Source organism: Athalia rosae, chromosome 1 (genome assembly GCF_917208135.1).
Source record: "Athalia rosae chromosome 1, iyAthRosa1.1, whole genome shotgun sequence".
In the NCBI taxonomy this organism is placed as follows: Eukaryota; Metazoa; Arthropoda; class Insecta; order Hymenoptera; family Athaliidae; genus Athalia; species Athalia rosae.
In genome coordinates, this window is record NC_064026.1 from 11496452 (window position 1) to 11510503 (window position 14052).

Here is a 14052-nt window from a genome sequence, read left to right on the forward strand (position 1 = left end):
GAATTACCCTTATTGTTCATGGCTCGCTCGACAAAAAATAACTATGTTTTCTTTCCTATATTATTTAATCTTCAGATGTTTACAAAAGATGTATTTTTCTAGAAAACAAAACAGAGAATCCATGTTAATTGTGACAATTCATTTCTACCATTCGATATCTTTATGTTGTACATCCCTCTTTACTTACTCGTAGATATCTAATGATCCAGGCTGGCCAAAAGTTGGCAATCGATAACTAGGATCGATGTATTGGAATTCCAGGACGCTATGGATACGGATGGGGTAGTCATTATATGACAAACTATGGAATCGTATGTATATTTTACGCTAATTATGAGGAGACAGTTACAATCGTGTAAATACTGGGTGATAAAATACGTATTCGAATTTTCCTCACACGTTTGACGCAGTTGATATACTACGCTCGCTGCATCGTGAGCAATAATTTACAATTCATTTTTATCGTACATTTAATTTTCAATGTTGGACTTCTAAAGTCTAGATATTATCTCTGACTGTTGTTTAATTAGTTATTCAAGTTGGTCTCACTGGATGTCTAAATTTATCCCTCCAGTATTTTGAATGTCAGGAATGAGTTGAGTATTCAATAGACCACTCCTACTTCCAAGATGAAAAAACAATATATCTCTGCGAGAACAGTATGTCTCGGTCAGCGAATTAGGGAATAGGAAGATTTCCAAAACTTGATTAATTATGGCTCATCTTAAAAAAAGATGCAACAAATGTTTATGATGTTGGTCAGTTATCATTGGACCAGAGCTGAAATGCACTTTGCATTGCATACATAGAATTATGGATATATACATGTATTATTTGTTCAAATTGTTCAACTTTCGCGAATTGGCATCACTAACATTTGAGTTATAATTTTCGTGGTTTCACTTTTCGTTTATTTATGTTCATTATCTGCTCAACAATGATATCTACACCAGGATCGATGGGAATGGTCTGAACCGGTGATCTAGAGGTCGGTACTGGTTTGGTCCACTTTTCAACCAACGTTGTCAGGTAACTCCATAACTTTTCTCGGTTCAAAAATGCCAGCGCTACCAGCATAATTAGAGGCAATGCCACAACTGATGTTTGATTGACGTCACCCTGGTCGACTTTTCTCTCAGCATTAAAGAACAACTTGATGTGCTTGAAAGACGAGTTCGCCTCGAAATATATTGGAACAGTTTTGTACTTGTGTGACGTTTGTGACAGTGATGATTCCAATTGAACAAAATACTTTCGGTTGTCCGCTTGCAATGGTGGGAAATGAATTAGAAATCCTGAGTTGTAACTACTACCAATTTTCGAAGTGTGTTGGCTGTCTAATTTCGAGACAAGAATGGGCGAATCAGGCATGTCTTCTCTGCAGAGTTTCACTTTCAAAGTTCGATAATGTTCGGGATGAGCAGCTTCAATGTGAACAGATAGGTCAGTTCGTGAGATAGGATGGAAGGCGATGAGGCGTATGCCATGTATGTCTTCGGTAGCTTGAACCGCGACAGAGCTTGGGGTTGCCCTCTGTATATGAGCGTTTGCATCTGTATTAGGTTTCAGACGAATCGCATAGATACACTGTAAAACAAAGACGTTTATTCAGCAAGGGCTTTCAGATTTTCATGCTGGAAGCGATGAATAAATTACTCACAGAAGGTTGAAGACCCCTGATGCGGAAGTTTCCGTTCTCCTCAGTTGTTGCTTCTTCCTGAAAAGAGGCACAATCTGTCTGCCCGACAGCTTCGACCAATAAACCTTGTTCTGGTTCCCCATTCAGTGAAGTTACGATTCCGTATGCGCTAAACGCGACTCGATTACCAGATAATTCAACTTTAACCGTAGCACCTTCCGCTACATTGATCATTTTTGACGGTGGGTCGAATCGATATTCTTTCATCATGGGGCGTAGGTAGTATTCGCCGGGAGATAGAGAGTTGAAAATTAACTGGCCCTCTTCACCGGTTACACTATTCTTACGATAACTCTGTCCGCCGGAAAGGGACAAGAGTACACCCTGAAAATAAATTACTGGTTTCAGATTGAATAATAACTATGCACCCATTTCAGAATAACAACGTCTGAGTCTGTTGCGTTATTCGGGAGGCAATACTGACGTCAACAATTTATGAGATTGGGGAAATAGAATAAGATTTACCTGCAATGGTGCGTTGTTAGCCTGATCTGAAACGCTCACAATCACCTCAGCTAGTTTATGTGCTGTAAATTTTCCACTTGCATCAGGGCCAGTAATGACATATCCATCTTTTTCAGCAGTCACGCTGAAAATGCAATAACGAGTTTATGTAAATTGATCATTCTGCATAAACTAACATCGGTGGATTTTTTTATTCAATTATCGGGGGAGTTGGGCAGTCACCTATAATCAACTTTTCCTCCAAGGGGGCCAACTCTGTATAAGCCATCCTTTTGAGTTACCAGCGTTTGCACTGGTGCACTTTTGTCTTTGCCAAAGATTTGGATCTTCACTCCTTCGAGTGAAGGAACAATGCTGCCGCTTACAATCTGTTGAAAGTTTTCGATTCGTTTTAATGACACGTTTGAAATGCATTTAGCTGTTCATTGTTTTGAAATTAGTCCTATTTTCTGTTTATATTGAATAAATCATACTTTTCCCATGTCACCAGTAAATACTGCAACGTCATCCTTACAATCGTTTTCACCAAGCACCATGGTAGATGATGGAGTAAACAGGAGGATATCTGATAGAGGTGTGATGACGTATTCATTGTCAGTATTTGCATTGAATTCGAATTCGTATTTATATAAATCCCCTTCTTTTACTGGTTTCAAAGGGCCCAAGCTGTAAAAATTTAAGAGATCAAATGTAATTGATTTCTATGAGGACCATCATCACGTTTCTATGGGACATGAAAGGTCATAGGTACGATATCTCGACGATCTAGCTTACATTGTAGGATCTCCAGTGCCCTCGATTTGCACCTTCAGCCCGTTAACAACGTCCGAGCTGATGATGCTTCCTTTGTGACTATGTTCAGTCGACGATAATATCACTGGCGACAAGCTACTTGTATCCCAAGTATAGGCAGATCTTGCATAAACGTGACAGCTTTTTGGTACAAACTGGTATTCACCAGGTGTAGAGGCGCAATGCCTAGTGCTTCCTTTGGGTAGGGTCAAGGTGATTTTTTCAGAACTCTTTGGATCGGCGAACTCGACGGCGGTGTCGTGAGAAGAAATAAAAGTTATAGAGAATCCAGTTTGTTTGAACTGCGGCACCTCCGCATGTTCTGAGGTTACTGAAATCTTGTGGCTAGAACTTTCCCAACAGAAGACATCCGTGTCTATGAGTACTTCGTAATGACCAGGTAGGACGTCCGAAAATTTGTATATTCCACCTGAGATTCAACAGAATCGTTGAGTATAATTTTATTCTAATTCTAACAGACGTGAACCTACTTTGATTGGGAGGGGAAGGACTGTGCATAATCTCACCTTTAGTCTGCACTGTCTTTACAGTTGCGCCATCGAGTACTTTTAGAGTAACAGATGCTTGACTACAGTCGGTATTTCTCAAACACTGAACTTTCCCTACAAGTGTTGCTTTTAGTTGCAGGAATTTAATATTACTTATGGGCTCAGTGGAAACATCAACTTCATATTGAAGCGGGTAGAATCTGTAAAAAAACATACACCGAAAGATTGAATGATCAAAGTCATGTGATTATGTCACCAATTTAGATCATTGAGCCCCGATGTGGACTTACTGCAAGCCTTTTGAGCTTTCTTCGTTAGTTACAGAAACGCTGAATTGATATTTGCCTGGGCCGAGATATGAGCAAAATTCTCCTGTCTTGGGATTAGTTTGAATTTCATCATGGAATGTAGAAGCAACTTTTTGCACAGCAACCTTGCGATGGTGCAATGTTCCTTTACTGGAAAGCGTGACTGTTCCACAAACTTTATAGGCGGAAGGTGCTACTGAAGGTAATTCTGGAGAATTCGGTGATATTTTGACCACCTTTTCTTCAAACTGTACTAGGTCTATATCGAGAAATCATGACAAATTCAGTTGAGTAATGAACATATTCTAGTTATAGTTAATGCACACTGACAAAGTAAAGCTTAAATATCAGGATTTAGTTACCAGCTTCGACTTCGAAAACATACTGCCCAGCTTTCATGTTATCAACTCTGTAATAACCCTCCTTGTTAGCAGTAGCAACGTGTTTTTTGTTCAGATAAATTTTGGCTCCACTCAAGCCACCACCTTGTGTTGAGGCAAAGACAATTCCACTTATTGTGAAACCAGTTATCTTGAATTCCTGAGAGAGGATTACACTCTCATAGTTGACTTTAAATGCCAACTCGGTTGGCTGGACATCGAATTTTGTCTGAGCTCCGGCATAATGTGGCACAATACTGTATTCACCAGATGATAGAGAAGGAAAAGTAAATCGTCCATTTTTGTCAGAGAGAACATGACACAATGGTCTTTTAGCCTCAAATCCCTTGATTGGCGTAGTCGCACAGTTTCGGGCCTTTCCATTCTGTTATTGGATTTCAAGTCATGTTATTATCACTATTCATAGCCCATAACCACATGATTAGGTAACGAGTTATTTAAGAATTAGGTGTAGGAATAGTTAAGTGTTGGAAAGTTACAAAGCCAGTTTTTTGAAGGTGTAAAAAGGAGTTAAACAGAAGGATTCGACCTATTTCGTGCACTCAAGTTCACATTTAGTTGTTTGTTTAATTGTAAGATATACCCCAAACAAAATGAATGAGACCCCATTCATCGGCTCATCCTCGCTAGTAACTCGTCCACTAACATCATAGCCAGCAACGACTAAACTATTGTCAGGCAATTCAGTGTTTCCTTCTCTGACAGTAACATCAACTTTGGATTTTTCAATCAGCCATCTTAAACATACATAATTATTAGAAGTGGGTGCAAATTTTTGATTATGGGCAAACTCGTGCCAAACTCAGAACTCACTGAGGATGTGAAGCGAGTAGAATATATTTGCCAGGTTGGATCGGAGTGAAGTAAAATGTGCCTCCATCAGCAGTGACTGTTGTGTCCACAGGAGATTCACTGTTCTTCTCCGTAAATAATGAAACGGTAACTCCTTTAGGCCCAGAATGAGAGCCATCACTTGTAACCTGATTAAAATATATGCAATCAGTGAAGAGCAAAGGAAGACGAAAAAAGACAAATGAGTCTTTTGGCAACCGTGCGGCTAGTTAAAGCGGCAAGCAAGAAAACTTGACCCATATTGGCATACTTTTCCTGTTATCCCAAAGCCTTTGAAGGTGAAGTTAATGTCTTTGCCTAGGCTGCATAAATCGGTGACTCCGTCAACATTCATATTGAATTCAGTGGGTTCAAAACTCCATCCTCTGGGGGGTTCGATCTACAATTTCAATATTGTTATCATTCTGCAAGTGATGTAAGTTATGTCTTGTGCAAACCAACTCACTTTGAGAACATATTCTCCTTTATCGTAAAGAGGTAAGAAGTAGTATCCATTATTTGGAGCGCACTCGGTTTCATCCTTCAAACTTCCAGCCTTGGTATATCTAATTTTATGAAATAATTGCCACAATGATTTTCAATCCATTAATATTGTTGGCCACCGATATGCCATGTCATTAACCAAATCATAACCTTTGCTCGAACTTCGACTTACAGTTTTATATGAACTTTGGCGAAGTCGATGTCAGCATGACTTTTAACGAATCCCCCGCATCCTAGAATGTCTTCAGCGACAATTTCTGTCACAAATAAATATAAATTAAATAACAAAATGAGCAAACCTGTACGGCGGGGACTCATTTTAACTACCACCACGTACTCATCGAGTACACTGATACTACTGATATAGCGTACACGTTTGTCGCTATGGCTGTCACATGGTTGGCATTCTTGAATGAAATTTCGATCATGTGGCCTTTGATTTTTTCAATTTCAAACTTGGATGTAAAAAGTCCATTTTGTTCTATGAACGTTCTCCGATTTATAATCCAAACACAATAATTCAAATCTGCCAATCAAATTAATCTACCTATGGAAACCGTCGAGTTATCACTATTTTGTTGCTTTTCGAAGCATAAAAATTGAGATATCTCGATGAAATTAATTCAACTCAATTAATTCAACGGATTCGTGTTCCTGAGGTCGAAAAATATGATATGTTGCGAAAGTATCCTGCAATTGATTTTAAAATTCACTCAAATTTTGGACCGAAAATGGAAAAAATCTAAAGGGGTATCGGAAAATCGCAGAAATTATAAGACTATAAAAATAAATCAACATCATCAACATCAATTCTAAATCTCGTTTATTGAAATCATTTTACAACGTCGTGAGTAATAATTTCTCCGCCATACGCAGCTACAATACTATTTTATCATATCGATGTCATCTCGTTGTCTTTACAGCAGGAAGTATTCCTACAAATAATTTTTAAATTAGTTCCTCAGCGTGCGAATAGTTAAACAACGATGATTTTGTGCGGTAACACGTCAAAGTATACGTATAGATCGCTTGATTTTACAAAGTTCTTGTTACCTTTGGATTTGATTTGTACAGGCAGCTATTCAAGTTCCAAGCTAAGTCACAACCGTCGGTTCCGGCTGAAAAAAGCCAAAAATATCTGATCAATACCAAACTAAAATTTGGAAAAATTTGCGCGATCCTCGTCGGACTTGATCGGCATTTTTATCTTGGGGCTCTCAGATCCGATCAGCTCTCCGAATATTTAAGTAAAAAAGTGCAAGAATTCTTCAAATTCGTCATACTCACTAGTCGCCCTACAGTCGTTGATCATTTTAGTGCCAGGTTCCACGAAGTCCGGTGGAAGTATCGATATCATTCCATCGTAATTTACCACGTTATCTTCAGAAATCTGGAAAGCGGTGAATAGGTTGTTTTAAAACATCACAAAACATTAACTATGCGTGGGGTTTTCCACGCCGATTACAGATTGCCAATTTTCAATCTATTCAGTTGATTTTTCGTTAATTGGAAAATTTTGGAATAAAAAATCTCAAGTAAAAAAAATCTGGACGAACGAAGTGGGGAAAATAATTTCTTACAAAGTTTAACTTTTCCAGTAGACATTTCAAGTAGCACTTGAACTCGGGCACTTCGGTAAATTCCCCGGTCTTTCCTTTAGTGAGGATATCTGAAAGGTAGAAAAATTAAATTAGTGCAGGTTCTGGAGAATCAAACTGAGCTCGTTATACCTTCCGAAACTTTGGTCTCCTTCGCGCATTCTTGATGCAGCCCTTTAGTCAGAAGCGCCAAGGCTTCGGGAACCGCCTGCGATTATCACGTATAACATCATTAAAACGATTCGATTTATGAAATCATGGTGTAACGTTCCTCGAAAACTTACTCTTCCGTGAATCGTTGCAGCGCAGCACGCCAAAATGAGCAGAAAAGCGAGGACTTTCATTCTGATTGCGTTAACGATTATTGCACTGAATATTTACTGAGACGATTCAAAACGCCTTCTGAACTTATCTATGTTCGAACACCCGTTCCTTTATATAGGAATGGAAACTCCGATTTTATCGTTATACAAGTTCGAGGTCAAAGTCGGGCACAAGTATCTGAGAAAAAATCGTATCGATACATCACGCATAGTAATTATTGGTTCGAATCGCGTGATCTTTGCATTCCTCGTAGGTCCTTGCTGCGTCATATCTGCGTGCGATGAAATAATTGTAGGAACGATTTTAATTAAGTTCCAAGGAAAACATTGATGGGCACCAACCAGTTGTTATACTGTTTTTTTATTTTTTATTTCCACTCAAATTATCGACAGAATTAGTGCGGTAAACAAATTTTCAGATTGCATAATGTCGTACCCTAGAGTAAATCCATATCGATTTATAACTAACAACTCTTCGAAAAAGGTTAAACGGGATTAATTATACCACAAATATTATCCACCTAGGAATGCACTTTACGATTAGCACAATATGAGTATTCAACCCTTTTGCGACCCCTCGGCAAGTTGTATCATCAAGATCACGTACGCTATAAGGCTGGTTAATACCTGTGGACAAATTTAAACAAATATGAGAGATATGATGAAATTCAACGATTTTCTCATGGGTGTACATCAGAGCCTCACCTTGTAAATGAACGAATAATCCATAGCAATGAAACGAAAGAGAGATACAGAGTGGTCATTGCCCAGAAGCTGCATGGAAAACATCAAGATCTGAAACGGTCAACGTCGCACTTTATTTTGAAATTTTGGAAATTTTTTCATTTCAAAACGCGTAACCGCGGAGCCTGATGTCGACGGATAAAATTTTTATCACTGAATTTTTTACCTCCTTCTCCGATTCCGGCAAATTTTCATTCGTCCACGATTCGATCAGGATAGTTTTCGTGGCGTTAGCCTGGAAAGAAAATCATCGAGGAATTGACAATTTTAAAAACGTTCCCGAAACGGGAAATTTAATTTTGAAATTGTTGAGGCGTTTTCAAAGTGGATCTAGCCAACTTTACCTCCCTATTCGTCTTCACGGAGGCATAAACGATGCTGATCAGCTCAAAAATGTCGATTACGGCGTAAATCTGCGGTCGCAACACCATAACGTACAACCAATTGTTGGTCAAATTTTTGCGTTCCATAATCGTATTCCAATTTGTAAATATGAAAAATGAATTGTAGATGGCAAACGCGATATTGTTAATCATTTTCATAGAAATCAGAGAAATCGGGAGGGAAAGTAAATCCACTGCTCGAATTTGTAGATCGTGAAGATCGCAATGGAGACCTCCGATTGTACGAATATGTTTGGAGTACGAAACACCGCTCGCATTAAACGTGAAATTTCGTCTGATTTCCGACGGGTAAAGTCGCCCCAGTTCGACGTTCGAGATTCTGCTAGTCTTCTGACAACGAGGCGATTTTAGGATGTCGTACAATTTCTCGTTTATCAGTTTGAAACGGTTTTTCATCAAGATCATCGTGTTTGTGAACATCAGTATTGTAATCAAAGTAATCGTCTGATCGACAAAATATCCGACGGCAGCAAAAACTGACGGACGGGGGTTCAATGGGAGTACAATAGCATGTATCATTGAATGCACAGCGATAATTGGCGTAGCGAAGGAGATTATATTTTTAAAATACTTCTCGTTGTCTTCTGTGATACCGGCGATCTCAATAGCCCGGTTGAATTCACATAAATCGTTCAGAAGACTGATGAATTTATCTCGTAGAATTGAAAAAAACAAGATATTCAGAACGGTTGGTAAGATACTTGAGAAAATATTGAGAATACGTCTCATCTGAACACTGAAATCTCCGGTACGTGTGACCTTAAGGTGTTCGAACAGCGCGAAAAAGCCACCGGCGATAATCGAAAAAGGATAAAGTGAACCGAACCAATCGGGTCGATGAAATCTATTTTCCCTGAATTCAAACGGTGCGAGGCCAACAATTTTTATACAATAGTAGACAATCTGCTTCGAGTATTTAAAAAAATTTGGACCTCCAAAAATATGTTTCATGGCGTTCTTTTAAATCGTTGAAATGAAAAAATGGCGTTGCGATAATCGGCACTGCGCGAATGGGTGAACTTTCTTCGGTTACAATTGAAGTGACACTGAAATACCCGGGAGGTAAAAAATTGATCGGTGCACTTAGGGGTCCTTTTCATGATGAGCTATAAAAATTTCTCGATCGTTAATATTGCACCACTCAGGTAATCTATGACAACGATATGGACGTGTCAGGTCACGTGAATAATTATAACGATACCGTCTGCTTTCCAAAAAAATCATTCGTTCATCAATTCGAAATGACATTTCCCGATCGTCTTGGGGAAAAAGTTCGCTACAGGAGACTGAAAGGTTTTCGTTTCCAATTTCATTGGCATTTTTTTTCAATTTTCTTTTTCTTGAAAAGTGAAGCGTTGATCTCAACGAATAAATAAAATATCATCCGGAAGCGTAGAATCATTGTTTATTGCTCAGGAGTATAAAGGTCACATTCGTAAACTCGGCGAGAATATTTCATCGTTATTTTGAGCCTGGACTGAAAAGTCATGTGTGTCCGAACGAACGAGTAGCGGGAGAAAAAAGAATAAGCGATAAAAGTAGTGTTCCTCGAATGGGCTCATCGATTATTTAAATTGTTTAACGGTGTTTCGACGGCGCAGTTTTCCGTTAACAAATTGAAAGTAGGTACTGCACGTCGTATCATTCGAAAGAATAACAGCAATATTTACCGCGTACGCGGTACTCGCTATGTAAAACAGTCGCCATATCTCGTTATCGATTAGATATATGGAAGCACTTTTCTCAGCTCTCTTTTATCCGTGTGCGTTTTCCATTTGACAAAAAATTAACTTCTCATTCGACTGGACCTTTGCGAAACAAAGTTGAGTATCGATTTATCTTTTTTATTTCCTTTTGCGAAATCTCGAGTACGACGAAAAGTGATCGACGATCGGGGGTTGTTGAGTTTCGTTCAGATTTACCGGTGAAACGAACACCGGAAAACCATCGGGGATCCGGTTTCGGTATATTACCATCCATTCCTGGCGAACCAAAAACGTAACCGTTGATCGATCTTAAGGTGAAAGACGATCGATTCTCCGATGAAAATCAGGACAGTCGGTACCAGGCAGTACAAGTAGAGGAAAAATACGGATCGTAAGGTGTGAAGCAACGAATCTTGTTCCGCTTCTGAAATGATGTTTTCGCCCGAGCGCAAAACCGGCGAATCTTCGCTGTCCCAGAACTGCAGTATGCCGGATTGGGAAAGTCTCAGTACGAGTGCATTGATGCGCTCGACGACGGTCGACCCTTTGGGAAACGCGATCGAAGAGCTGTACGCGGTCAGTATGGTCGATATCTGGCCGAAAAGCAACGGTTTATTCTTCATAAGAAATTCCATTTTGACACGGTCGATGTCCGAGACTTCTTGCAAGTAGGCGAGCTTGTCGCCTAGGGTAATTCGCTCGAGAGCTTCTTCGGTCGTAGGTATCACTTCGGAACGTTTCAGCAGCTCCAGCTCGAACGCGCTGCTGTTCGGACCTGTATCTTCGAACAACATACCGTGGGTAGAAATTGACCCTGCGACACGTAGATCCGAAGTGAATATTTCGACCTCCTCGACGACCGCGGGCTGCGGAAGCGTCGTTGTCAGAATGGAGGCGAGGGAAGTCGAGTAGGCCGTTGAGATGATTCGGGCGTACATCAAGTAAAGCAGGAATAACAGAGGCCAGGTCGTCCAGGCGGCCCGATAGACGACCGTGTAATTCAAGGTCATGGAAATGACGTCGCAAGTGTTCGTTACCAGGCGGTATTTGCCTGTGCGGGAATTTCGCCGAATCAATGAAAGAGATTATTCAGAGTTTTCGAGAACGGGAATATGGTCGCTTACCCGAGCTTGATTTTGAGACGAGCGAGGCCAGCATCAGGTACAGAAAGAGCGATAGGAATATCAGAAACCAGATGAAAGGCGAAAATTCCGAATGTACTATGTCGACTTCCACCCTCAACGGAACGCTCCATACCATACGTTCGGTCTTGTAGGCCGTTGTGAAATCAACGAACCTCGCCCTCGTCAAGGTCGCTCGAAGTTGACCGATACCGAATTCGGCTACTTCTCTGCTGACCTCTCCGACGACGCCGAACAACGTGCCGTTAGGAGCTATCCAGAATTCCTTTGCACCGGGAGGGTTCTTTATCACCGGGACAAAGTTCAAATCATCCGCGATTGTCTGGATCAAATGCTTCTCCGGACCCCTCAGTAATTCCGGTGCAATGGCGACGCTGACTCGACCGGGACATCCTCGGCCGATCGTAGGCGATACGAGGTGCGACTCAAGGTCGTCGGGGTTAACCGTGAATTCCTTTCCCGGTTCCCACGAGCTGACCACCTTAATTTCATAGGTGCAGTTATCGGAATAACTTTTCATGTAGATCTGCGTGATTCCGTAACGACCGGAGAGCACGACGTACTTGACGTTTCGAAGTTTCATGTTCAGCGCCCATCGTAGCCGTACGGCTATCACGTCTCTGCTCGTGTTTTGCCTCATCGAGATCAGCCAAAGACTGTTCTTGGAAATTGGGCTGAGTTTAGCGAAGATCGACTCCAGTTCAAAGTCCTCGACACCGTCGACGAACAAAGTAGCGATGCACAACGATTTCGGAATCTCAACGTCTGCTGGACTTCCGATGATACGTGGAATCCCCTCCGTTAATCCGACGGTCGTCTGAATGTGCCACCGGTGGTTGCTCAGAACGACAACGTCCTGGTAATCGCATTTGTCTATCGTGAACTTCTTCAAATCGATCATGAATTCCGTCAGTATGTTTTCAGCTTCGTAATCGCCGTTCGCGTCGATTTCCTTCACCATATTTGCCCCGATTACTCCGAGTCGGTAGGAGACAACAATGATCACGATGGCGTTGACCTTCGAGAAAGTCATAGCGATATTTTGTTCGCCCGTATACCGCCAGTAACTCGGACTCGTGTGGCTCGAGAATCTACCGGCTAGCGATTGAAAAATCTCAGCTGATATCAACCGTAAATGGAACGCTTAATGAATGCTCTACCGGAAATAGATCGGTTTAAATTCTCTCTGTATGCGAACTCGTAACACCCACAATCGATATTTACGGTTTTGATAACATCTGAAAATGCATCTCGGCGGCGCAAAGTAAACCGAATCGATATCGGCTGACTCATCTGTATAGTCTCATGTCATGCTAACAATTATTTTATGAAAAATCCTATCCGTAGGTACATGTCATTTTCGGTTTTACACGTTGTAACGCCTAATTTTTACTCCTTTCATTTTACGAACACGAACGTCGCAAATTTCAACTCTTGCACCCTTACGAGATGCGCCAAAAAACTAGCTACGTCTTGATATGGAGCAGAGGCATGAGCCACGTGAAGTAGGAAAATCGTGCGTTGTGAAATCAACGAACAGCGATTTGCATTTCGTTTTGTTTGCTAATTCGATTCGCTTTATTGTTGGCAAATTAACGTGTTGGTATAAACTGCACGATGTGTATCGCATATGACTACGCATAAATTGTAACATGTTCCAGAATCAAGGCCAACGTCGTCAGGGTATGAAATTTTCGTTTCATCTCGATTATAGGCCGTTCCTAATAGTTCCACTGAACGTTGCTGTTATGTAGGGGTTGTCCTTGTTTCCACTGTCGTATACCATAACTTTGCCGTCCAGTTTGCCGTCTGGCAGTTGATTGTCAACTTTTGGAACGTAGTCCTTTACCTCCCAGCCAATCTGAAACGTCGATTAATACAGTTATTAGTCGATTTCCCTTTTTACAGCAACTGGCTTGTTATCGGTAACGCCATGGATGCATCGAGCACACTGCTATTCTCCCTACCTTTTGGATAGGACAGTCTCCGGGCCTGGGATCACTTTTTTCCAATAAACCTTTGGCTATCATCTCGTCGCTGATTGCCTCGCACATCGTCACTTCCTCGGATGCCACTTCGTCGCCGTTCATTTTTAGTTGTATGTTCATCTGCAGTGACCGAAAGAGACTCATTGATTCGCGTTACACTTAGTTAATAATCTTGTATCGACCAGTTATATCCTCGGTGTAAAATTTACCATCATGGTGTCCGGGACAGAGTCTTTGATGGGGAATTTGAATCGAAGCTTATGCGGATTTCCGTCAATCAGGGTCGCCGACCATTCGCCGAAGACAGGGTTCTCATTGTTGGATACTTCGACCTTCTCGATATCTATCACGGACTATGGGGTTCCAAATTGTCAACATCGTCGTCGATCGTTCCGTAATAAGTCATTACGATTTATCGATCTAACGTGAATAATAAAATTTACTCACTTTTTGAGCCACGGCGTAACCGCAGATGACGGCGAAAAGCACGATTTCGAAGATCGACATGACGAGGGACTTCGTTTACTGATGCACCTCGCAACGACCTGGTCGTACGATTTTATATCATTCGCCACCGCAGGAAGATCGACTCGGTGGGAACACGGAGATCGATGTCGGATACCCAGACAATATCCTTT

At 41.0% G+C, this 14052-nt stretch overlaps 5 protein-coding genes across 5 annotated transcripts; all 5 read right to left on the reverse strand.

Moving 5' to 3' along the window:
• Positions 1–302: 302 nt before the first annotated feature.
• Positions 303–5863, reverse strand: LOC105687208 (nodal modulator 3). The gene is made up of 14 exons (XM_012402661.3): positions 5682–5863; positions 5472–5571; positions 5277–5405; positions 4988–5154; positions 4758–4911; positions 4136–4538; positions 3756–4032; positions 3484–3665; positions 2939–3386; positions 2638–2830; positions 2387–2532; positions 2165–2288; positions 1661–2023; positions 303–1587 (listed from the first exon to the last, which is right to left on the reverse strand). Exons 1-14 carry the CDS (start codon positions 5825–5827, stop codon positions 883–885), a joined length of 3537 nt encoding a protein of 1178 aa, XP_012258084.2. The 5' UTR covers positions 5828–5863; the 3' UTR covers positions 303–882.
• A 452-nt stretch (positions 5864–6315) lies between these two features.
• On the reverse strand, positions 6316–7551 carry LOC105687019 (general odorant-binding protein 56d-like). Its single transcript, XM_012402328.3, has 6 exons — positions 7392–7551; positions 7240–7315; positions 7090–7178; positions 6797–6899; positions 6563–6627; positions 6316–6444 (listed from the first exon to the last, which is right to left on the reverse strand). Exons 1-6 carry the CDS (start codon positions 7449–7451, stop codon positions 6427–6429), a joined length of 411 nt encoding a protein of 136 aa, XP_012257751.2. The 5' UTR covers positions 7452–7551; the 3' UTR covers positions 6316–6426.
• Positions 7396–9529, reverse strand: LOC110117055. The gene is made up of 4 exons (XM_020852990.2): positions 8519–9529; positions 8341–8409; positions 8136–8225; positions 7396–8057 (listed from the first exon to the last, which is right to left on the reverse strand). Exons 1-4 carry the CDS (start codon positions 9527–9529, stop codon positions 7989–7991), a joined length of 1239 nt encoding a protein of 412 aa, XP_020708649.2. The 3' UTR covers positions 7396–7988.
• A 1007-nt stretch (positions 9530–10536) lies between these two features.
• On the reverse strand, positions 10537–12828 carry LOC110117054 (glutamate receptor ionotropic, kainate glr-3-like). Its single transcript, XM_020852989.2, has 2 exons — positions 11409–12828; positions 10537–11335 (listed from the first exon to the last, which is right to left on the reverse strand). Exons 1-2 carry the CDS (start codon positions 12457–12459, stop codon positions 10548–10550), a joined length of 1839 nt encoding a protein of 612 aa, XP_020708648.2. The 5' UTR covers positions 12460–12828; the 3' UTR covers positions 10537–10547.
• A 147-nt stretch (positions 12829–12975) lies between these two features.
• Positions 12976–14016, reverse strand: LOC105687022. The gene is made up of 4 exons (XM_012402331.3): positions 13862–14016; positions 13624–13767; positions 13394–13534; positions 12976–13287 (listed from the first exon to the last, which is right to left on the reverse strand). The coding sequence occupies exons 1-4, from the start codon at positions 13919–13921 to the stop codon at positions 13135–13137; spliced, it is 498 nt and encodes a 165-aa protein (XP_012257754.2). The 5' UTR covers positions 13922–14016; the 3' UTR covers positions 12976–13134.
• Between the last annotated feature and the right edge of the window lie 36 nt (positions 14017–14052).

What these genes read in the sequence shown, in the direction of transcription:
- LOC105687208 (XM_012402661.3), bottom strand. Translation starts at nt 5,827, where the DNA reads ATGAGTCCCCGCCGTACAGGTTTGCTCATTTTGTTATTTAATTTATAT. An exon ending in GCCAAAGTTCATATAAAACT is followed by an intron (nt 5,572 to 5,681) that starts GTAAGTCGAAGT and finishes TCATAAAATTAG; the next exon opens with ATATACCAAGGCTGGAAGTT. An exon ending in TGTTTTCGAAGTCGAAGCTG is followed by an intron (nt 4,033 to 4,135) that starts GTAACTAAATCC and finishes TTCTCGATATAG; the next exon opens with ACCTAGTACAGTTTGAAGAA.
- LOC105687019 (XM_012402328.3), bottom strand. Translation starts at nt 7,451, where the DNA reads ATGAAAGTCCTCGCTTTTCTGCTCATTTTGGCGTGCTGCGCTGCAACG. An exon ending in GGAGACCAAAGTTTCGGAAG is followed by an intron (nt 7,179 to 7,239) that starts GTATAACGAGCT and finishes TCTACCTTTCAG; the next exon opens with ATATCCTCACTAAAGGAAAG. An exon ending in TACTGGAAAAGTTAAACTTT is followed by an intron (nt 6,900 to 7,089) that starts GTAAGAAATTAT and finishes ACCGCTTTCCAG; the next exon opens with ATTTCTGAAGATAACGTGGT.
- LOC110117055 (XM_020852990.2), bottom strand. Translation starts at nt 9,529, where the DNA reads ATGAAACATATTTTTGGAGGTCCAAATTTTTTTAAATACTCGAAGCAG. An exon ending in CCGTGAAGACGAATAGGGAG is followed by an intron (nt 8,410 to 8,518) that starts GTAAAGTTGGCT and finishes TTTTCTTTCCAG; the next exon opens with GCTAACGCCACGAAAACTAT. An exon ending in TGCCGGAATCGGAGAAGGAG is followed by an intron (nt 8,226 to 8,340) that starts GTAAAAAATTCA and finishes TGACCGTTTCAG; the next exon opens with ATCTTGATGTTTTCCATGCA.
- LOC110117054 (XM_020852989.2), bottom strand. Translation starts at nt 12,459, where the DNA reads ATGACTTTCTCGAAGGTCAACGCCATCGTGATCATTGTTGTCTCCTAC. An exon ending in CGTCTCAAAATCAAGCTCGG is followed by an intron (nt 11,336 to 11,408) that starts GTAAGCGACCAT and finishes ATTCCCGCACAG; the next exon opens with GCAAATACCGCCTGGTAACG.
- LOC105687022 (XM_012402331.3), bottom strand. Translation starts at nt 13,921, where the DNA reads ATGTCGATCTTCGAAATCGTGCTTTTCGCCGTCATCTGCGGTTACGCC. An exon ending in GTTACGCCGTGGCTCAAAAA is followed by an intron (nt 13,768 to 13,861) that starts GTGAGTAAATTT and finishes GGAACCCCATAG; the next exon opens with TCCGTGATAGATATCGAGAA. An exon ending in GAGACTGTCCTATCCAAAAG is followed by an intron (nt 13,288 to 13,393) that starts GTAGGGAGAATA and finishes TCGACGTTTCAG; the next exon opens with ATTGGCTGGGAGGTAAAGGA.